This window comes from Denticeps clupeoides, chromosome 7, assembly GCF_900700375.1.
Source record: "Denticeps clupeoides chromosome 7, fDenClu1.1, whole genome shotgun sequence".
Lineage (NCBI taxonomy): Eukaryota > Metazoa > Chordata > Actinopteri > Clupeiformes > Denticipitidae > Denticeps > Denticeps clupeoides.
Window position 1 is genome coordinate 23,315,222 of NC_041713.1, and position 18,741 is coordinate 23,333,962.

General features: G+C 42.7%; 1 protein-coding gene across 1 annotated transcript; it reads left to right on the plus strand.

Moving 5' to 3' along the window:
- The first annotated feature begins 1,358 nt into the window (after positions 1-1,358).
- LOC114794658 (acid-sensing ion channel 1A-like) lies at positions 1,359-18,661 on the plus strand. Its single transcript, XM_028987364.1, has 10 exons — positions 1,359-1,775; positions 3,703-3,898; positions 15,034-15,184; positions 15,290-15,417; positions 15,562-15,712; positions 16,137-16,193; positions 16,297-16,450; positions 16,588-16,679; positions 16,751-16,830; positions 16,922-18,661. The coding sequence occupies exons 1-10, from the start codon at positions 1,393-1,395 to the stop codon at positions 17,039-17,041; spliced, it is 1,512 nt and encodes a 503-aa protein (XP_028843197.1). The 5' UTR covers positions 1,359-1,392; the 3' UTR covers positions 17,042-18,661.
- Positions 18,662-18,741: the final 80 nt, after the last annotated feature.

Consider the following 18,741-nt stretch of genomic DNA (forward strand, 5'->3'; position numbering starts at 1 on the left):
AATATATTATGGTTAGTTTTCAATGCAGGTTTGTGATATTACTGCTCTAACTGTAAAATCCACAACTACCCAAATAAACAATGACAAGGGTCTCCTTCCCATACATATTGGGTTAGGACACGTGCTGGAGCTCACACTCAGCTGCTTGAACAGGTCTTTTGTAATTAGTTGTGGATGAAGGTACATCCACTCCTCCTTTGTATCAACGGAAGGTAGCATAGGACCATTCAGGTCATGTTAATGATCTCCATCACAAGAATAAAGCTTCCGACAATTTCTTCTCCGCCTAGAGGTTGAAGTTTATTGTCATATGTACAAAGTACAGCGTACAGAGCACAAGGAAATTCTTACTTGAAAACCCCTCCCACACAGACAGAACATAGGACATGATACACAGAAGACATAGAAGACAATATTGCAGCAGCAATAAATGTCACAAAAGGCTAAGTTGCATAAAGTGAATGCGCATAATTTAAAGTGTCATAATGTAAAGTAAGTTATATATCGTAAATCGTAAGTTATTGCTCATAGAGACAGAACCACAGTGTGTTGAATAACCTGATGGCTACTGGGGTAGAAACTGTTCCTGAATCGTGTTGTGCATGTGTGAATTGTGCTGAGTCTCTTGCCTGATGGCAGGAGAGTAAAAAGTGACAGTGCAGGATGGCTGGGGTTATTGCTGGGACACCATTGTGTAAATGTCCGTTATTGCTGGGACTGCAGGACTGAATGGTCCAAATTGGAACAAAATCATTATTTTCAGGAGGTCAGTACGCAGAATCAGTTTATATAATATAATATTACAGTTTATATAATTTAATGGTAAATTAACAGTGAACAAATGCATCCAAATTTCCTAATCAGAAGCTGTGGGTGGTGTCAGATGGTGTCAAACTCTTCCTGAAATGAGACAGATCCTTCAGGTCAAGCTGCTAAACTGCCTACAAGGGGTAAACAGAAGATCTTCTGGAGGAGCTGAAGAGGGCACTGATAAACCGAACAATGATACGAAGTGAGAAGTGCCCCTGTGTGGAAACCCCAAATATTTGTCATGTGTAACAATTCTTGTTTTAAAGATGTACAAACATTCCGCCCCTGAAAAGGAATCGTTCCGGGTGTGAATGTTGGATTTTTCATGAAAAACAAAGCAAAACGTACTGGTACACCACAGATTTGCTGGTTTTAATGGTCTAGATACAAGACAGATAAGCATTGAACATTTTGACATATTAATTATGCTTCACCACCAGCCCTCGCCCTGTTGGGTTGAACCACCGTCACACCTATTAAACAATGAATAGCGATGGGAGCGGCGGGGGCGTGTCGGTGGGCGGGGCCTCGCCACCTCGGCGCGTCGCTGGGCGGGGCCGGAAGTCTGCGCCGCTCTGCCTGATGAAGGCTGTGGCAGCAGTCATGAACCTGAGCGCGGCGCCGGGGGAGGCCGGACGCGAGCAGCCGCCGCCCATCGCGGCGTTCGCCAACGCGTCCACGCTGCACGGCATCGCGCACATCTTCGCGTACGGCCGCGCCAACGTCCGCCGCTGCCTGTGGCTGCTCGTCTTCCTCGGCTCGCTCGCCTTCCTGCTGTGCGTGTGCGCGGACCGGGTCCGGTTCTACCTGCAGTACCCGCACGTCACCCGGCTGGACGAGGCCACGACGCCCGCGATGGTGTTCCCCGCCGTCACCTTCTGCAACCTCAACTCCTTCCGACTCAGCAGGCTGACGCGCAACGACCTGTACCACGCGGGGGAGCTGCTGGCGCTCCTCAACCAGAGGTGCTCCTCTTCTTCATCCTCACGCACCAATACACCAGCCATCTCCTGGGCTGCCGCATCAGGACCAGGATGAAGCTGGGAGCGGTGGTGATGAACCCGTTTGATGTTTATTAGGTGGAACAGCAAAGTTTGCATCGTAATAGTTTCTGGCGGCCTGTCAATTTCACTCGTTTCAGTTCAGTTTCGGTCGACAAAAAGCATTTTAGTCTTATTTCAGTCAGAATTATCTTTATTCATTTTTAGTATAGTTTTAATGCAGCCAATAAATCGGAGGTCATTTTAGCAATTCTATTTAAACCAGTCAATATAGTGCAAGTACATAGTAGAACAGACAAAACCAACATTTCATAATTCTAAAAAGACAAAAACAAGGTTATCTTATTATTATATTATTGTTAACTTATAGACTTGACAGTCCATTCCAAACAGGGATTTGTTCCATGTTTTTAAACTACACATCAAGTTTCCCTTTTTGAAGAGATGTTTTAGTATAGTTTTTATTTTGTACACCATATTTAGTCTATCTTTATTTCACCAACATTCATTAGTTATCTTCACATGACCAGCATTTACGCTGCATCTCGTCTGGTCTTCATTATGTCAAAAAGTGTACATTCCTGCAGTAGATACTTTGTGCCGAGCCACTTCTACGGTTAAATTATCAAACATCGATAAGATCTGCAGATCTCTCTTCCTCGATAGAAGACAACAAGGATAATCCCTCGTTTGTTTGTTTTTTTTTTATTTGTCACCATTGCTCAACTAACAAGAGCTAACTAGAAAAGGGAAGTTTGGAATGCCGTTTCATGTTAAAAGATGAAAGGATGAAAATATGAAGGGAAAGAGTGGAATCATTGTTAAATTAGTTCATTTTGAGGAATGGATGAAATTGTAAAAAAAATTTGGTTTGTTGGGCTACCAAGCAATTAAAACTGCTCATTTTTATTCCAAATTGTGTCTAATAATAACAAGTTAGCATTGATCCTTCACCTTCAATATTAGACACATTTCTTCAATATTTCATGGACAATTTCTATTAGGTCCTCTCTCTTTGTAGTTGCCCTGCTCACAGGATCTGATTAATTTAATTTAATCTCCTCTCTAACCAAGATAATTAAGCATGTGCAGCCCTCTTACTGCCCTGACGGTATCCCACCTTGACTTTTCAAAGAGACATTGAGTAGTTGATAAATTGAATAATTTATAAATTCATCAATGGTGTCTGGTTGTGTTCCAGCCACATTGTAATTTGTACTTTATGCTCAATGTTGGAGCGGCCTTACCGTACAGGGCCACCGTTGTTTCACGCTATGTTGAATGGCCTGTAGAATGTTGACTATTCAAATACAGCAAATCCTGCAAAACATCTCAACTCACAGTAAAGTTTGCATTGATACAAGGAACATCCAGAAGACTTCAGAAACAAAGTTACTGAAATGTGTAAGTCCCCCAAAGTCTGGGACCTCAGTGAATTAAACAATGGACAAAACATGGAAGGAATCAATGCCCTGACCTGAACCCCACTGAAATGTTGTGGCTGGACCTTAAAAGAGCAGTTCATAGTTGACAACCATCAAATTGGACGGAATAAAAGCAATTTTGCATAGAAGAGTGGCACAAAAAACCAAAGACACAATGTCCTGTCCTGTTACTGCATCTGATTGCAGTTATTGCAGCTAAAGGTGTTTATTTCTGCATTTTGTATTACATTAAATATGGTTGAAGAAATTATTTAGGTTTAAAATTAAACCGAAATGGAGGAATTAAAAGTGGTCCACAATTATCCTGCACTGATGTTTAAATGATATTTTTAATTTTGCATATAATTTAGTAAATTTGTAAACTTTCTGTCTGTTTATTCCCATATGAATGAAGATTCAGGTGTAAACATCTGCTTCCATTCTTTCATGATTTTCTGTTTGCTCAGATATGAAATTCAAGACCAGAACTTGGTAGATGAGAGCTTCTTGGAAATCCTAAAATTGAAGGCGGATTTTCAAAATTTTAAACCCAGACCATTTAATATGCGAGAGTTCTACGACCGTACAGGACACAACATCACAGACATGCTCCTTTCCTGCCATTTCCGTGGATCGGACTGCCGCCCCGAAGACTTCAAAGAGGTAAGGCCTCTCCTTTTTTACTGATGCTCTTTCATTTGTACAGTCCCTGACAAAAGTCTTGTCGCTTGTGTACAAGTGCAGCTGAAATATATTTCTAATAAAGGTTTTTTTTTTTCCAACAAGAAATGGCTCATTTTATTCCCAACAGCTTTTGTAATAATGTTTCAGTGCAAAACAAAACTATTCTAAATATTCAAAGCTTGGTAAAGCCCATTGAGTCAATTTTTGCAAAGACATAAGTGTTGTGTCCTTGTCATATGAGCTTCACCTGTGACTAATAATAGATCAATTAGAACCCCAGAACACTAGACCTTCGCATCAACTGCAACCTCTGCAAACATGACTAAGATTCACCCTGAGACTAAAGTGTTGATTATCAAGAGGCTGAAGACCAGATCCACTGCTGATGTGGCAGACACCTTCAATGTGTCTCAGTGTCAAATACAGAGGATAAAAAAAAGATTTGAAGAGACTGGAGATGTTTTTGATAAGCTCAGGTCAGACAGACCTCGCAAGACAACAGCTCGATAGGACCATTTGTTGGTCCTAAAATCCAAGGCCAGCCCATTTTCCACCTCAGCAAAGCTCCACGATACCTGGTCACCTGAAGTCCCTGTGTCAACCAGAACAGTTTGTCAGATTCTGTCTAGAAATGGCCTCCATGGTTGAATCAGTGCCCACAAGCCAGCACTAAACAAAAGACAATTGAAAAACCGTGTGGCATTTGCCAAGGCCCACAGCCTTCTAAAAGGATGCTGGAAAACAGTGAAGTTTTGTGGCAGAAAAATCATGGTCTGGGGTTACATCCAGTATGGGGGTGTGTGAGAGATCTGCAGGGTGGAAGGCAACATCAATAGTCTGTAATACCAAGAAATCTTAGCTACCTTTTATATTCCCAACTATAAAAGAGGCCAAATTCTTCAGCAGGATCACTCCATCACATGGAACTTCCTCAAGGCGAAGAAGATCAAGATGCTCCAGGATTGGCCAGCCAAGTCACCAGATATGAACATCATTGAGCATGTGTGGCGTAGGATGTGTGCTTTCTTTGCTGTTCCTGATGACTTCATCAATAAATTGTATGAATCCTTGCCAAACCGCATGGGTGCAGTCCTTCAAGCTGATAGAAGTCATACAAGATATTGCATTTGGTTCTCACAGCAACACAACTTAATTTGCTGATATATTTTTTGTATTTGCAGTAAATTTGTTCAATTTCTGTATAGGTGACAGCTTTTGTCTTGCCAAAATCTGACCCTTCTGTCTTGATTAAATGATAAATCTTTTTTCAGTGAAACTAATTCATTTCAATTAATTTATTTCTAACACCAATTGATTTATTAAAAGTCAGGATAATAGCAGGAGTTTCTACAAAATAAAGAAGCGACAAGACTTTTGACAGGGACTATACATTAAATGCCATTCTTAACATAGGCCGATTGTTCCAGGTTCATATGCTTTTTCTTTTTTTCTCATCTATTAAATTTATTTTAGAAAAATATAGTATAGTACTGTGTAAATGTTTTTGGCTGGTGTGCAAAAAACAGTAAGTTAAGAATGCTTTGTTGTGACCACCCTTTGCCTTCAAAACAGCATCATTTCTTTCTGCTACGTCTGTAGACGATTTTTGACAGGACTCTGTCTTCTCTTGTGTAATGAGAGACTTGATGTTGAGATCAGGGCTCTCGGTGGGGCAAATCACTACTTCCCAGACTCCTTGTTCTACTTTACACTGAAGATAGTTCTTATTGACATTGGCAGATGCCACCTGGAAAAGGAGGCTTTTCCAGAGCTTTGTCTCCGTTAAAGTGACTCCTGTCACAGTCTTCCCGTTTTCATCACGTGACGCCGGTACAGAGCGTCACGTGATACATGGTAGTGCCTCTTCATTATAAACCAATTAAAATCAATTCTAAAATGGACAGGCATGACAGCGGAGTAATATGACTCTAATGATGACTGCAATAGTCGGCCTCATCAATGATGGGGACGACAGGGAGTACATAGAACTGACAAGGGACCAGGGTATGGCCATTGAGGCTGTGGAGAGCTACAAGTACCTTGGTGTTCACCTGAACAATAAACTGGACTGGACTCATAACACTAATGCACTTTATAAAAAAGGGCAGAGCAGGCTGTACCTGCTGCGGAGGCTCAGGTCTTTTGGAGTACAGGGGCCACTCCTAAAGACCTTGTAGTGACATCAGCCATCTTTCACGGTGTGGTCTGCTGGGGCAGCAGCATCTCCGCTGGGGACAGGAAGAGGCTGAACAGGCTGATCCGGAAGGCCAGCTCTGTTCTAGGATGCCCTCTGGACCAAGTGGAGGTGGTGAGTGACAGGGGAATGGTGGCTAAGCTGTCATCCCTGTTGATCAACATCTCCCACCCCATGCAAGAAACTCTGACAGCACTGAGCAGCTCCTTCAGTGGCAGGCTACTGCACCAACGATGTGGGAAGGAGAGGTTCAGAAGGTCTTTTCTTCCAACCGCTGTCAGACTCTAAAACAAAGTCCTCACAGCTGACCACACATACACAGACACACACACTTTGGTACATTATGTTAAATTGTAAATTGTTTAAATTGTAAATTTGATATATGCAGATACATATTTATCTTATTTTTTTGCTGCTATTACCTTCTGCTTCTATCCACTTTCTGCCGTGACAAGTGCAATTTCCCACTTGTGGGACTAATAAAGGTTTATCTTATCTTATCTCTTATCTTAAATCTCTGATCTAGACCAGGGGTCTGCAACACTTGGCTTTTTCATCCTTACGAGGCTCCCTGTGGCATTGTAATATAATTAATAATTTAAGTGTATTATATTTTTAGCCATAGTGTTTGTTTTTATTGTAGTTTGAAAGATTACTGTGATCTTGTAAATTGTCAAATGCTCTAAATGTGTATATGCCCGCCAAACCGGCTTTTTGATGCCAGGTAGGCTAAGCCAGGGACTTGAAATCTGATTGGCCAGCCTACCTGCTCTTAATCAGTTTCTTCAATTAGAGCAGTGTTTCCAAATCTGACGCCTCTTGTGGTGAGTAAACAAGTGTTTGCAGTATTTGGTGTTTAATGATTTGCATATGGTTACTTTAAGTTAATAAGTACATTGTGTAGAAGTAGCATAGTGCCTCTAAGTTAGGGTGCCCAGATTTTTTTAGACTTGTCTGGGTGATTAACATTAATTATGTCATCGGATATGAATACTGCAAAAAAAAAAAAAAAAAAAAAAAAAAAAACTTTGCGGAATTCACCACCCAACCCATCTGCACATGCGCGATCTTTGTGGACCCCCAGCCCCACCACACCCACAACTACAACCTTCATTTTTTTACAGCCTGTTCACTGACAACTCCTGTTCAGAAGTAGTCTTGGTCACAATTCATTATTTATTTTTAATTTGCAATTGGTTTATTTAAATAAAAGAATTTCAGCTATTCAGTTTCTTGTGAGTGTCAACACTAGCTGGGGAATGTATGGGGGGGCACCTAAAATCTTGCCTATAGCTCCAAATTTGCTAGGGCAGGCTCTGAATAATGTAATAATAAGATATCCTTGTTTTAAGTATGGGTTTTACTTTAGAAAATGTTGCTTTTGTCTATTTTACTTGTACTATATTGACTGGGTTAAATAGAGCAAGATTAAAATACAATTTTAATATAACTATATTTAGTAAAGTACAGATGTACAAACAAACTACTTAAGCACAGCAATGAATTACATTTACCATTGTTGACCTGACTATGCTATTTCATGGCAGCTCTCATAAACTCTTTCTTCACTGTAGGTTTACAACTTAGCAGATAGACCACCAGTAATTTCGTAATTTCATACTCTCCTAAGCATCCTCTTCCTCTTATTCTTGTTTAATTTTATATTATACAGTCATATCAAACTGGCTTTACAACAGAGGGATAGACGGATAATGTATGGCTGGTTTATATTACTGGGCCATAGTAATACCATGGATAGAGGACAAATGTAGAAAAAAATCACAGTAAGTTACAAAATTTGGTGATATTACATTTTTCTTCCTGGTTGTCAGTCAGGTAAAACTAAAACAATGGGATCTGAGACATTTGAATCTGATCAACTGATCTGGACAAAAAGGAAACAAGGCTTAATTAAAAAAAATGGTGGATTTTTAATTTATCCACAAGATTTTTTATACAGATCCAGGGGGTATTTCTCTTTGCTTTTTACTACTCTGAAGCCACTTTACTAATTTACTACCCGCCCCCCTCTCCCGTGTTCTGCTGCTGTTAATAAGTCAAAGATGTCCTTCATGCCATGGGACCATCTCTCACTTTATATCTGTATCTCAGAGGAGATTCCCCCTGTGGACAAGGATCCTCAAGGGTCCTGTCCTTTCGTAGCTGTCATCTGTGCTGTACTCTATTAGTGTGTGTGTGTGAAATGTCATATATTTTGTTCATTTACATCTAGATTGGATGGAGGCTGTAAAGGCTCTTCATATTATTCAAAGGCGCAATTATTAAACCCTTTTTTCTGAACTTCCTTTTAGTCCCGTCAGGACATATTATGTGCTCTATATTGCTGCTTCCTCTACTTTTCATGCTTTTTCCTCATAAAGGGCAGTTTTGGGGGCAGTGGTGAGCAAAGGTGAGCAAAAATGAGGCAGTAAAACCTGAGGGGTGACAGTGTGAGGATGGAGTGGTGACAAGGAGGTCCAAATGTGGTTGTTTGATGGACGATGTGGCACAGAACAACACAAACAATATATACAATAACTAATACAGCTCACCAAAATGATGAATAAACTGAAATAAAGCCTTGTCTAAAGAAGCTTCCATCCTTCCATCCACAAGATTCAATAAAGAAATTAAACTTTTAAGTGCTCATCATTCATACAAAACGGCATCAGTGTTGCCAGATCCTAAATGATGAAGTATCGTACCAGCACTTTAAAATGATCATATTATAAGCGTAACTATCGTACACACGATTTCCATTCAGACATTGCTTGGAAAATCTGCTTAAATAACACATATCATTATAATAGTGTATATTGAAACTTTTACCTACAGAACGTTTGTAAAGAAACATCTCTAGGCAGAACAACGCCTCTAGCTGTGTGGAGTGCAGGCTGAGTCCCTACACTGAACAGCCCAGAATAATTTACATGAAGCTTTACTGTTAGTGCTGCTTCAGACATGACCCACCTAGTAAAACTGGGGCCTTTCTCCCATTCATTTCTGTAAGGCTGACGGCGAAGTTCTCTTTGCGCCTTCCGTAACTGCAACTCTACCATACATATCCAGACTAACCCACGCATCATACTTTGTGCGTCACCACATGGTACATTGTGATTTGAGAAAAAAATCATTTTAATTAGGATTCACAAAATCTATAGTTTTGTTTTAATTGTGCGTCTGAAAAGATAAGCCCACATTATCTGGTGGTGATCAAGTGACGATTCACTGAGCTCCGATACAGAAATAGCAGCGCTGAATTCTCCATGCTTTATTCATATAGCTCAGATTAGTACAGCAGACTGGGGTGTTGGGGGGCAGGGTGTTTCATCACTTGCATTGAAACGCGTTTTTGGGATGTAAATTGTTAAAAAACATTAAAAAAAATAATAAAATACTAACAAATTTTGACAGTTGTCAGAATATGGTGGTACACAAGTGAAATAGTGGCCCGGGACCCTAACTAGAACAGCCTACCTGAGGTGAATTAAACACTTCATTAGGGGACAGTGTTTTAAGTAGTGTTAGCATCACTAACAGCATTAGTCCTCCAGGACTTTCACAGAAAATGAGTTTCAGATGCCACTGGGAACTTCCCAATATGCTTCAGAGTAATTCAACAGTGATCCAACCCAAAACACGGGTGAAATGGGCTCTAGATTCCACAACCATCTGATCTCTGGGGTGGTGGTGGTGGTGGTGCAGTGGGTGGGTGATCAGGGCAGACCAATCATTAGACTAGAGTTCAGAAGACAGGGGAAGGTGAGCAGGGCAGGCAGGCTGAGGGCAAGACACTTATTGTGTGGGAGAGAGAGAGAGAAAATGTGTCACTTCAACTCACTTCTGATCCTTATTTTTCCTCTTTCCACTTGGTTTTTCTCCATTTGTTACGTGTATTACAACTTGAACGCCAATGCTGGCGGACGTTGCGGTGTTTTGACCTGATCCACGTTCATAGATTGAAAGAGCAATACTCACCAGCTCTTTTGCACTCTTCATATTGCTGACATTCTCAGTCCACGGTGCCGAAACCCTGGTCGTGTGTGACAGTGTTGTGTCAGGGCAAGAAACGATTCTGAATCATTAGATAATATAATTTAGTAATAAACAGTAATATTATAGCCCATATAAGGCAGTGTCATACATGCAAATGCATCATTTGCTGGATGCTGTGAGATTAATTTTCTCTTTTAAATCAAATATCCAGTATGTGTGTAAGGTACTGTTGAATGTAGGGTGCTTTTGCAGATGTCTAAAATATTCATGTTAAAAATGGGAAAAGTGAAATGAAAGCCAGAGAAATGGTGAGAGACTGATGCCACAAATGCCAGTGCAGATTTATTTTGTCAAATGCAACCTGGCAGTGAAAGTACAATTTTGGGGTAGCAAGACAGCTATTGAATGGAAGTAAAAAAAAAAAAAAGGCAGTGACCTTGACAAGGTTCTCAGCGTTAGGATAACAGGTGGGTTATGCACAGGCTGCCACATGATGTCTGAATCACAGAACAGAAGAAGTTAGATAAAAAAGTTAATGCATAGTGAATTATAGCCCTGGGTGGCCTGGTCTGAGAAATCATGTGGTTGGCCAGGTGTGTGTGCTTCACCCACTGGGACTCAAGCTGTTCTGCCGTGCTCAGCCTGGTAGTCCCCAAGGCCAGATGACAGAAGGTCAAGCCAGGAGACAGCTGGCACTGCAGCTGGCAGAGCTCCAGAGCTAAAGCACTCATATATGCTGGGAGTGAACAGATGAACTAGTGCACATGAAGTTTGTTCTACCTAGCCTGATCGGAACCACAGATACAATTCACAGATATGCTGTGTTCATTTCAGATGGGAAGCACCATTCAACAGCCTATTTATATATCAAAGTTAATGGACAAGCACATCTCTTGAACAATGTTGTCACAGATAGATTGCCTTATCAAGACCTTTCAGAACTCTTTGTTTCTTTGGGAGCCAAAGAGTCGACAATGTCGGCATTCGGCTGTCAAGAGGGGGCGTACCCAGGAATACTTTTGATGGCCGTACCCAGGAATACTTTTTGTGGGGCAAGGGTGGTCTAGTGGTTAAAGAAGCGGCCCCATAATCAGAAGGTTGCCGGTTCGGATCCCGATCCGCCAAGGTGACACTCATGTGCCACTGAGCAAAGCACCCTCCCCACACACTGCTCCCCGCTCACCTGTCATGGCCGTCCACTGCTCACTCAGGGTGATGGGTTAAATGCAGAGGACAAATTTCACTGTGTGCACCATGTGCTGTGCTACTGTGCTTACTTCATTTGATCACTTTATGAATACTCATAAAACTCGTAGGCAGAGAAGACTGGGTGGCCCGCTTCTTTGTCTGCATGTGGGGAGGTGGTGCTGGTTGGAAGTGGGATTTCTACTGGGTCTTCACACAGTGTTGGAGTTTGTGGAGTACCAAGACAGAGTTGCCTTTAGGGTTTCCTATGCCCCCCGATATTAAGGATGGGCAGCAAGATGATCCACCTGTGGCACCGCTTTTGCAGAAAGACAAAGAGAAGGAGCTAGGAGCAGAGCTGGGGATATGGCCAATGTGGTGTGTTACCTTGTGCAGATAGCCATTCCAGGTCAGTTCCGTTCTTGTAGGATACTGCATGTGACCCACCTGAGGTTAAAGAGGCTGAGGTCCATCGGCTCGGCGGGAGCGACAGCAGAGGTTGAGATGGTAGAAAAGAAGGCCGTGTTCTGCTGCTGGGTGCTCCATTTTGCGGATGTGGAACAGTTGTCCTACAACATCATGACCCAGCATCAAAACTGCAAGGAACATATTTTCAAAAGCAGCTTAAGTGAGCATAAAAGCGCCAGGTCATCAATGTCCCACAGGAAAGTCGGCCAGAGCAACGCCTGGTCCTCAAGCCAGCTGGCGACTGCCGTAATCTTCTTGTCACCGGTTTGAGGGTGGTAGTTGAAATGAAGCCTGGACTGAAGCAGGGACGTCTGCAATTGGACGGGATAGAGTGTGTCTGGGTAATGACTGATTACAACGTGGGAGTGGGCCGGACTGGCGGACACTGGTTGACTTTTCATGAGCCTGTGGGGGTGCCACCAGGGCTGCGGCAACACTCATGTTTTGTCGGTGCTCCTGAATCTGGTACGATGCTCTGATGGCCTTTGCCAGTCCCTGCTGCAGCTGGCAGTCCTGGTGCTGGGTGGCCCGGTTCTTTTGTCTGCATGTGGGGAGGTGCTGCTGGTGGGAAGTGGGATTTCTACTGGGTCCAATTTAAGGTCTGCTCTTATGTCAAAAGCATTGATATAACCATAACTTGACTTTTCATGACTTCATCTTTTCACTTTTTCTCCACTTTATTTTCTGCTGTAACAGCATTATGTGACAGTGTATTGAAAAATATATATTAAAATATAATATCTTAAATTGTATTTTATTTGTTCAGCTATTAAATATATATTGTTATGTATTACTTCTACTGCTCATTGTTTTTTGACAATATAACAACTTTGTTTTGGCCATTGTGCTGTTTTCCTTTGTTATTAAATCCCATTTTGCTACAATACCTCGATTTTGCACAGTCGTCCCCCTTGAGCCCTGAGACGTGACAGAATGCAACAGACCTGACCAGAAGCGCATTTAAAAATAAGCAGAGGAGAAGACAACGAGTGGGTAAGCCGAGCACCCCTGGTCGTGATGGCGGCGGGTGCCAGCAAGGAGCGCTAGAACCCCAGCCGTGGAGAAGGGTCGTCCATGGGGGAAGGTCACGACCCCCAGGTTCTGCAGAAGAATTGCCACCTCATCCAGAAGGCACTCTGTATGTGAGTGGATGGAGGGAGGAGGACAATGTGGTTACGTGGGTATTGGGCGCAGGGGTGTCATTCCCCTCTGAGCACGCCCTGTCGGGACGGGACATCTGCATTCACCGGCAACATGCCCACGTCGGGGATTGGTGGGGATATGGCGCGGGGTACGCGCTCTCCACACTCACTGCCACATCCTGGGCTCACCGCCTGGTCCCTCCCACTCCCCTGTGTGACGACGACGGAGAAGAGAGTGAGGTGGAACGCGAGGAGGAAGAAGGCTATGCAGGGGTAAGATGGAGGAAGAGGGGCGACTTCAACCACACACCCACCACCAGCAACAAGGCGCCCAGCTCACTGCAGGCCAAGACAGCCGTGCCTGCCAGCCACCTGCCTCCCTTATCAGCGCCAAGAAGCCGCCCTCCGGTGATGCCAGTGAGGGGGGTGTCAGTGAGGGGGCTGCTTGAGGACCCCGGCTTCACCTCTCCTGCCCCAGTTTCTGGAGGAGACTACCCTCGCTTTTGTTTGTCAGTGTGTGTTTTGTGTTTGTGTGTCGCCCCTGTTTCCTATCCTCCCATCCCCCAGGAGGTGTCCCCAAGGAGGAGGTCCCTGACCTGCACGCAACGGGGCTGGGTGCAGCTGGGTGCTATCAGCGTGACAAAAAGGCTCTAATCATGGGCAAGTGTCTACATCACGTTGGACCTGTCATGGTCCTGTCACATCAACACCATGGGGAAAAAGGCCCGGCAGCATCTCTACCACCTCAGGTGCCTGAGAGACTTCAGACTGCCCTCCAAGGTGCCCAGGAACTTCTACTCCTGCACCATAGAGAGCATCCTGACGGGAAACATCTCAACAGGCCCTACAGAGGGTGGTTCAATCAGCTGAACGCATCATCTGTACCAAGATCCCTGACCTTCAATCAATCTACAGCAAGCGGTGCTGGACCATGGCCAGGAAGATAGTGAAGGACCTCAGCCACCCCAACAATGGACTGTTCTATCTGCTATTCTCTCTTCCACCCCCTGAAGTTTAACACAGGGAGAATGAGGAGGAGCTTCTTCCCGCAGGCTAAACGAGCTCTCAACACCACTTTCATTTCATAGGACAGAACTCTAATACACTCCAGCACCTATTACACATATTTTATGTTTAAAAACATACATTTGTAATATTTGGTTATGTTCGCAACATTTGAATATTGGTTTTCATTGTATATTTGCAATATTGAGGTCTATAGCAGTCGCCAAAGCATTTTACTGCATATCATACCGTGTATGACTGTGTACGTGACACATTTTGATTTTTTATTTATTTTTTTGAAAGTGTCACTGATTAGGCGTCCATGATTATAGTCCTGTTAATAGGGAACAGAATGCAGCAGGACAAGATTGCGTAATTGACGTGGAAGTGGACGTGTTTATCCTTTGCTCCCTATGTTTTGGCCCTCATGCTGGGTTCATTTGTGTTGTATAATAAATCCCTTTTTGTGCTACAGTGTCCTCCTTCTGTGCCTTCTTTTCCCACAAACACGAGACTTGACAGTAGAAAATTAATAACAATAACAGACTTTTAATCTCCCAAATTTCCCTTTTTTTAAGTCTTCTATTATTTGTCATTTTAATGTTCCTAAATTGCTATCATCACTCATAATGGAGGATTTAGTGGTCCTTTTCCAACCTAGCCTTCATAACTTTTAACAGTGTGTCTTTAAACTGTGTATCATGGATGGAGACAATAAATTAATAATTGTCCAAATTCCAAAATAAGTTTGGGGGGACCATATACTTTTTATACAAAAAGCTGAGAATCAAAAGAACTTTTAGATGAATGACAGTATTCAGAACACTACTAACACCGGTCCTAATGATATGCTCTATTCCATAATTAATTCGCCTGGTCCTGGCACAGACTTCATCAGACACCCACTAGCGTGTGGCTGCTGTCTGTTCCTGGACATTATGAGACTGACTCACCTCTTGAGGAGCAGTTCAAGTCCAATATCACCACTCCACCTGGCCATCCATTGCAGGAGCGTAGTGATCTCTCACTCAAAAACACACACACTCCATGTCACATGGTGAGTCGCAGTTTTAACACTGAAACTGTGTGTTTCTGTAAATGTTGTGATTTTGTGTGTTTCACAGGTTCTCACACGGTATGGGAAATGTTACACATTTAATGGAGGGGATGATGATGAAAGACCACGGGTCAGTGTGAAGGGGGGGATGGGAAATGGCCTGGAGATGATGCTCGACATACAGCAGGACGAGTACTTGCCCACATGGGGTCAAACAGGTGTGTGTGTGTGTGTGTGTGCGCATGTAGGCCATGGACTGTTTGCTTTTTGATCATGAGATTCTCTCTCCTTCTTAAACTTTGTCTCAATTATACTCTGCAAAGCCGACACATCATTTGAAGCTGGGGTCAAAGTTCAGATTCACAGTCAGCAAGAGCCCCCGTCTATAGACCAGCAGGGCTTTGGTGTGGCACCTGGGTTCCAAACATTTGTCTCATGTCAAGAACAAAGGGTGAGCACATGCACACACAGATTTTGGCAAATGACATAATTATCATAATAACATTTCAGTTATGTGAGAATACTGGAATGGTTTCTCAGAACAGTCTGCCTCCACTTCTGTGTGTTGGAGTGACATTTCATTGTCTTTGTGCAGCTGGTCTACCTGCCTCCTCCATGGGGGGAGTGCAAGGTGACGCCGGTGGAGCCGGAATTCTTTCAGTCCTACAGTCTCACTGCATGCCACCTCGACTGCCAGACCCGCTACCTTGTGGACAGCTGTAACTGTCGCATGGTCCACATGCCTGGTAGGCCACAATATATCGTTTAAGGATATGTCTCCTGAATATCTCCTAGTAGCAAGTGTTGGTGTTTCTAGAATGGGCTAAACTTCCCCATTATAGTTATACTATATTTATAATCACGGCCAATTACATCTAACCTCCTGCATGTCTACATTTTTCTTTATATACATTATGAAAGTAAACTATGAAAATAATACAGTTTAAGCTACAAAATGGAAGAACATTTATTCATAACTCTTGGCCTAAATTTAGGCTGATCCCCCTCGCTGTGTCACATGCCACATGATGCGTTGGCACTGCTCATATGGGAGCAATAGTTCATATTTCAGCTGTAGTTTAATCAGCTTTTTAAACCGAAGACAATATGGGTTTCGGTGGACCAAGGCGGTCATTGGCTGGTCATGTAACTCTCTGCTCCCCCCTAAAGGTGATGCTCCATACTGCACCCCAGAGCTCTACAAAGACTGTGCCTACCCAGCATTAGGTAGGACACCACACCGCATTCAGTGGATATGAGCAGAACAGGCTGTAAGTAACTTGCAACGCATGTCATCTGATGACTGAACCTGTGTCTGTCCACACAACAGACTTCCTGGTGGAACAGGACCGTGATTACTGCTCCTGTGAAACCCCATGCAACACCACACGATACAGCAAAGAGCTGTCCTTTGTCAAAATCCCCAGCAAGGCCTCAGCCAAATACCTGGCCAAGAAGTTCAACAAGTCGGAGCAGTACATCTCGTGAGTAGCTTTGAGTGTGGTTTGTGAGTGTGTGTGTGTGTGTGTGGTTTACACTCTCTAAACAAATTGTATTGATAATATTATGGCTCAGGAATATTGTGTGTTTTATTTGTTTAAACTGCATATATCTGACTTAGGGACAATATTTTGGTCCTGGATATCTTCTTTGAGGCTCTGAACTATGAGACCATAGAGCAGAAGAAAGCGTATGAAATAGCAGGCTTACTGGGTGAGTCCCTTGTGTTTGACGTGTGCCAGTATATTTGTGCTGTAATTCATTCTGTGTCTGTGCTGTTGCAGGTGATATTGGTGGGCAAATGGGACTTTTCATTGGAGCCAGCATCCTCACCATTTTGGAGCTGTTTGATTATCTCTACGAGGTCCGACAAGCCATCAACCAATCATCAATTCGAAATCTCTTATGTTACTTTATGTTACTTATGTATATGTTTTTTGTATGTGTTTCTCCAGGTGATTAAGTACAAACTGTGTCGTTGTTCTGAACGCAGCCATGAGGGTGGCAAGAGCAACAGCCCAGGTGCCATGCTGACTCTGGATGACGTGAAATGTCACGTCACTCATTATCACTAATTGTGAGGTCGCTGAAGATAGACCCGTCTCACACAGTTCAGTCATGTGCTGTCTGAATCCTTTAGACTAGTCAACCTGTCCAGGCTCAGAATTCCCATGTTCTATAGACATTTCACATGGTCAGACCTGGAGTTCTGTTCTGAAGATGTACCTGGAGGAAAAGTGAAGTGATCTGCTTTACACAGCTCCAAACTGCCATTCTGAAAGGAATACATTAGAGTGAAATTTAAATATCATTCCACCTTATTACACTGTTTACAGTCACAATGTCACTGTTCCGTCACAGATCGGCAGTCATGATATCTCACCGTACACGACCACCTCCTGTGGATGATGAATTAATTATAGCGCCGAGATTTTCCTAGGAAGCCTGCATATGCCATGCTACAAGATAAGCTCTGCAATTTCTACAAATAATCAAATCCGCCTCTTCACATGGCTGTGCCTCAGATGTCCAACAGCCAGAAACACAAAATTACATGAGCCTGACCTGTTGCTAAGCAACATCCATGTGGAGTCTATTTTTCTCATCCTCCCTGGCTGAGCATGCTGTCTCAGATCTCTTGCAATTCATCAGAAATTTCAGCAAGTCAATGTAAATATTGGTACTATGCAATTAAGAATGTAATCCTTACCAGATTCTACTTGTTATTTTGCTGTAAAGATATTTGAGTGTAAAAGGGATATGCAGTATATACACACACACAGATGTGTACAAATCACCGGTCTAAAATCTGATGATCCCCTTTTACTTCTGCCAAACAGAGTAAGTTCATCACATTAGATTTGTCCCAGACAGCGCGCAATAGGACAGTATGCACATGCTCTGGTGGTGGAGTAACAGAAAAGTTTTCCATTGAAGATGCTCTGTTCTAAGAGTTGAAGGACCTGTTCTATAAAGGTGATCATAAAGTATGATGTCTATTCTGGCTATTGATGTTTTGTAGAGTTTTAATCATTCTTCACAACCAGAAGTTCCATTTTAAAAGAGCTTGATGATGCATCATGCTCTAGCATGTTCTGTGAAGATCATGTATGCACAGTTTAATATACTGGGAAATAATTGCACTGGAAACAGCATGGTATAGTATTACATTTTGTGTACAATGCTGTGTGACCTGACATGTTTGTGTGAGTGCCTACTTGTGTCAGCAGGGGTGTGTATGCATGTACTTGGTTATGGCATTTTAGGCCAAACTTGAAAAACACTGCCATCCCCATGACCAGACCACTGGTCATAGCCTTCAGTCAGCACGTGAGTGTTATGATGATTGTGTTGTGAAGCTTTTTAAATCTTAAGAGGAATAAACACAAACTAGATCACATGTTTACCCTGACCCATCTATGATGTCCAGATAGAAAACAAGCAGCAGCACTGTCATCCAGCATGAACTCTCTTTTGTCAAGTTCAATGTGATTTTCAGTGTATTCTGTGTTAATAATTAAAAAAATGGGTGTAAAAGTGGTTAGTTAGAGCTCATCAGTTGCCATTAATACTGCCTGATAATTTTTTTAAAGAAGATTTGTGTTAATCACGCTTCAGTTGAACAATCGTGTATTATATTTTCCGTTCTGTTTTCTTGTTAATGGCAACAAAACCTATTAAAATCTATCATGGGACCAAGAATTTTTGCATTTTTATTCTGAGAGAGGCATGTATGAGAGGCATCCCCTTGCAGAATTGGAATTTTGTGATTCGG

Excerpts from the sequence above, each read along its gene's own strand:
- LOC114794658 (XM_028987364.1), top strand. The coding sequence starts at position 1,393 with ATGAAGGCTGTGGCAGCAGTCATGAACCTGAGCGCGGCGCCGGGGGAG. Across the intron at positions 16,194-16,296 it reads CTGTGCCTACCCAGCATTAG|ACTTCCTGGTGGAACAGGAC; the intron begins GTAGGACACCAC and ends TCCACACAACAG. Across the intron at positions 16,831-16,921 it reads TGTTTGATTATCTCTACGAG|GTGATTAAGTACAAACTGTG; the intron begins GTCCGACAAGCC and ends GTGTTTCTCCAG.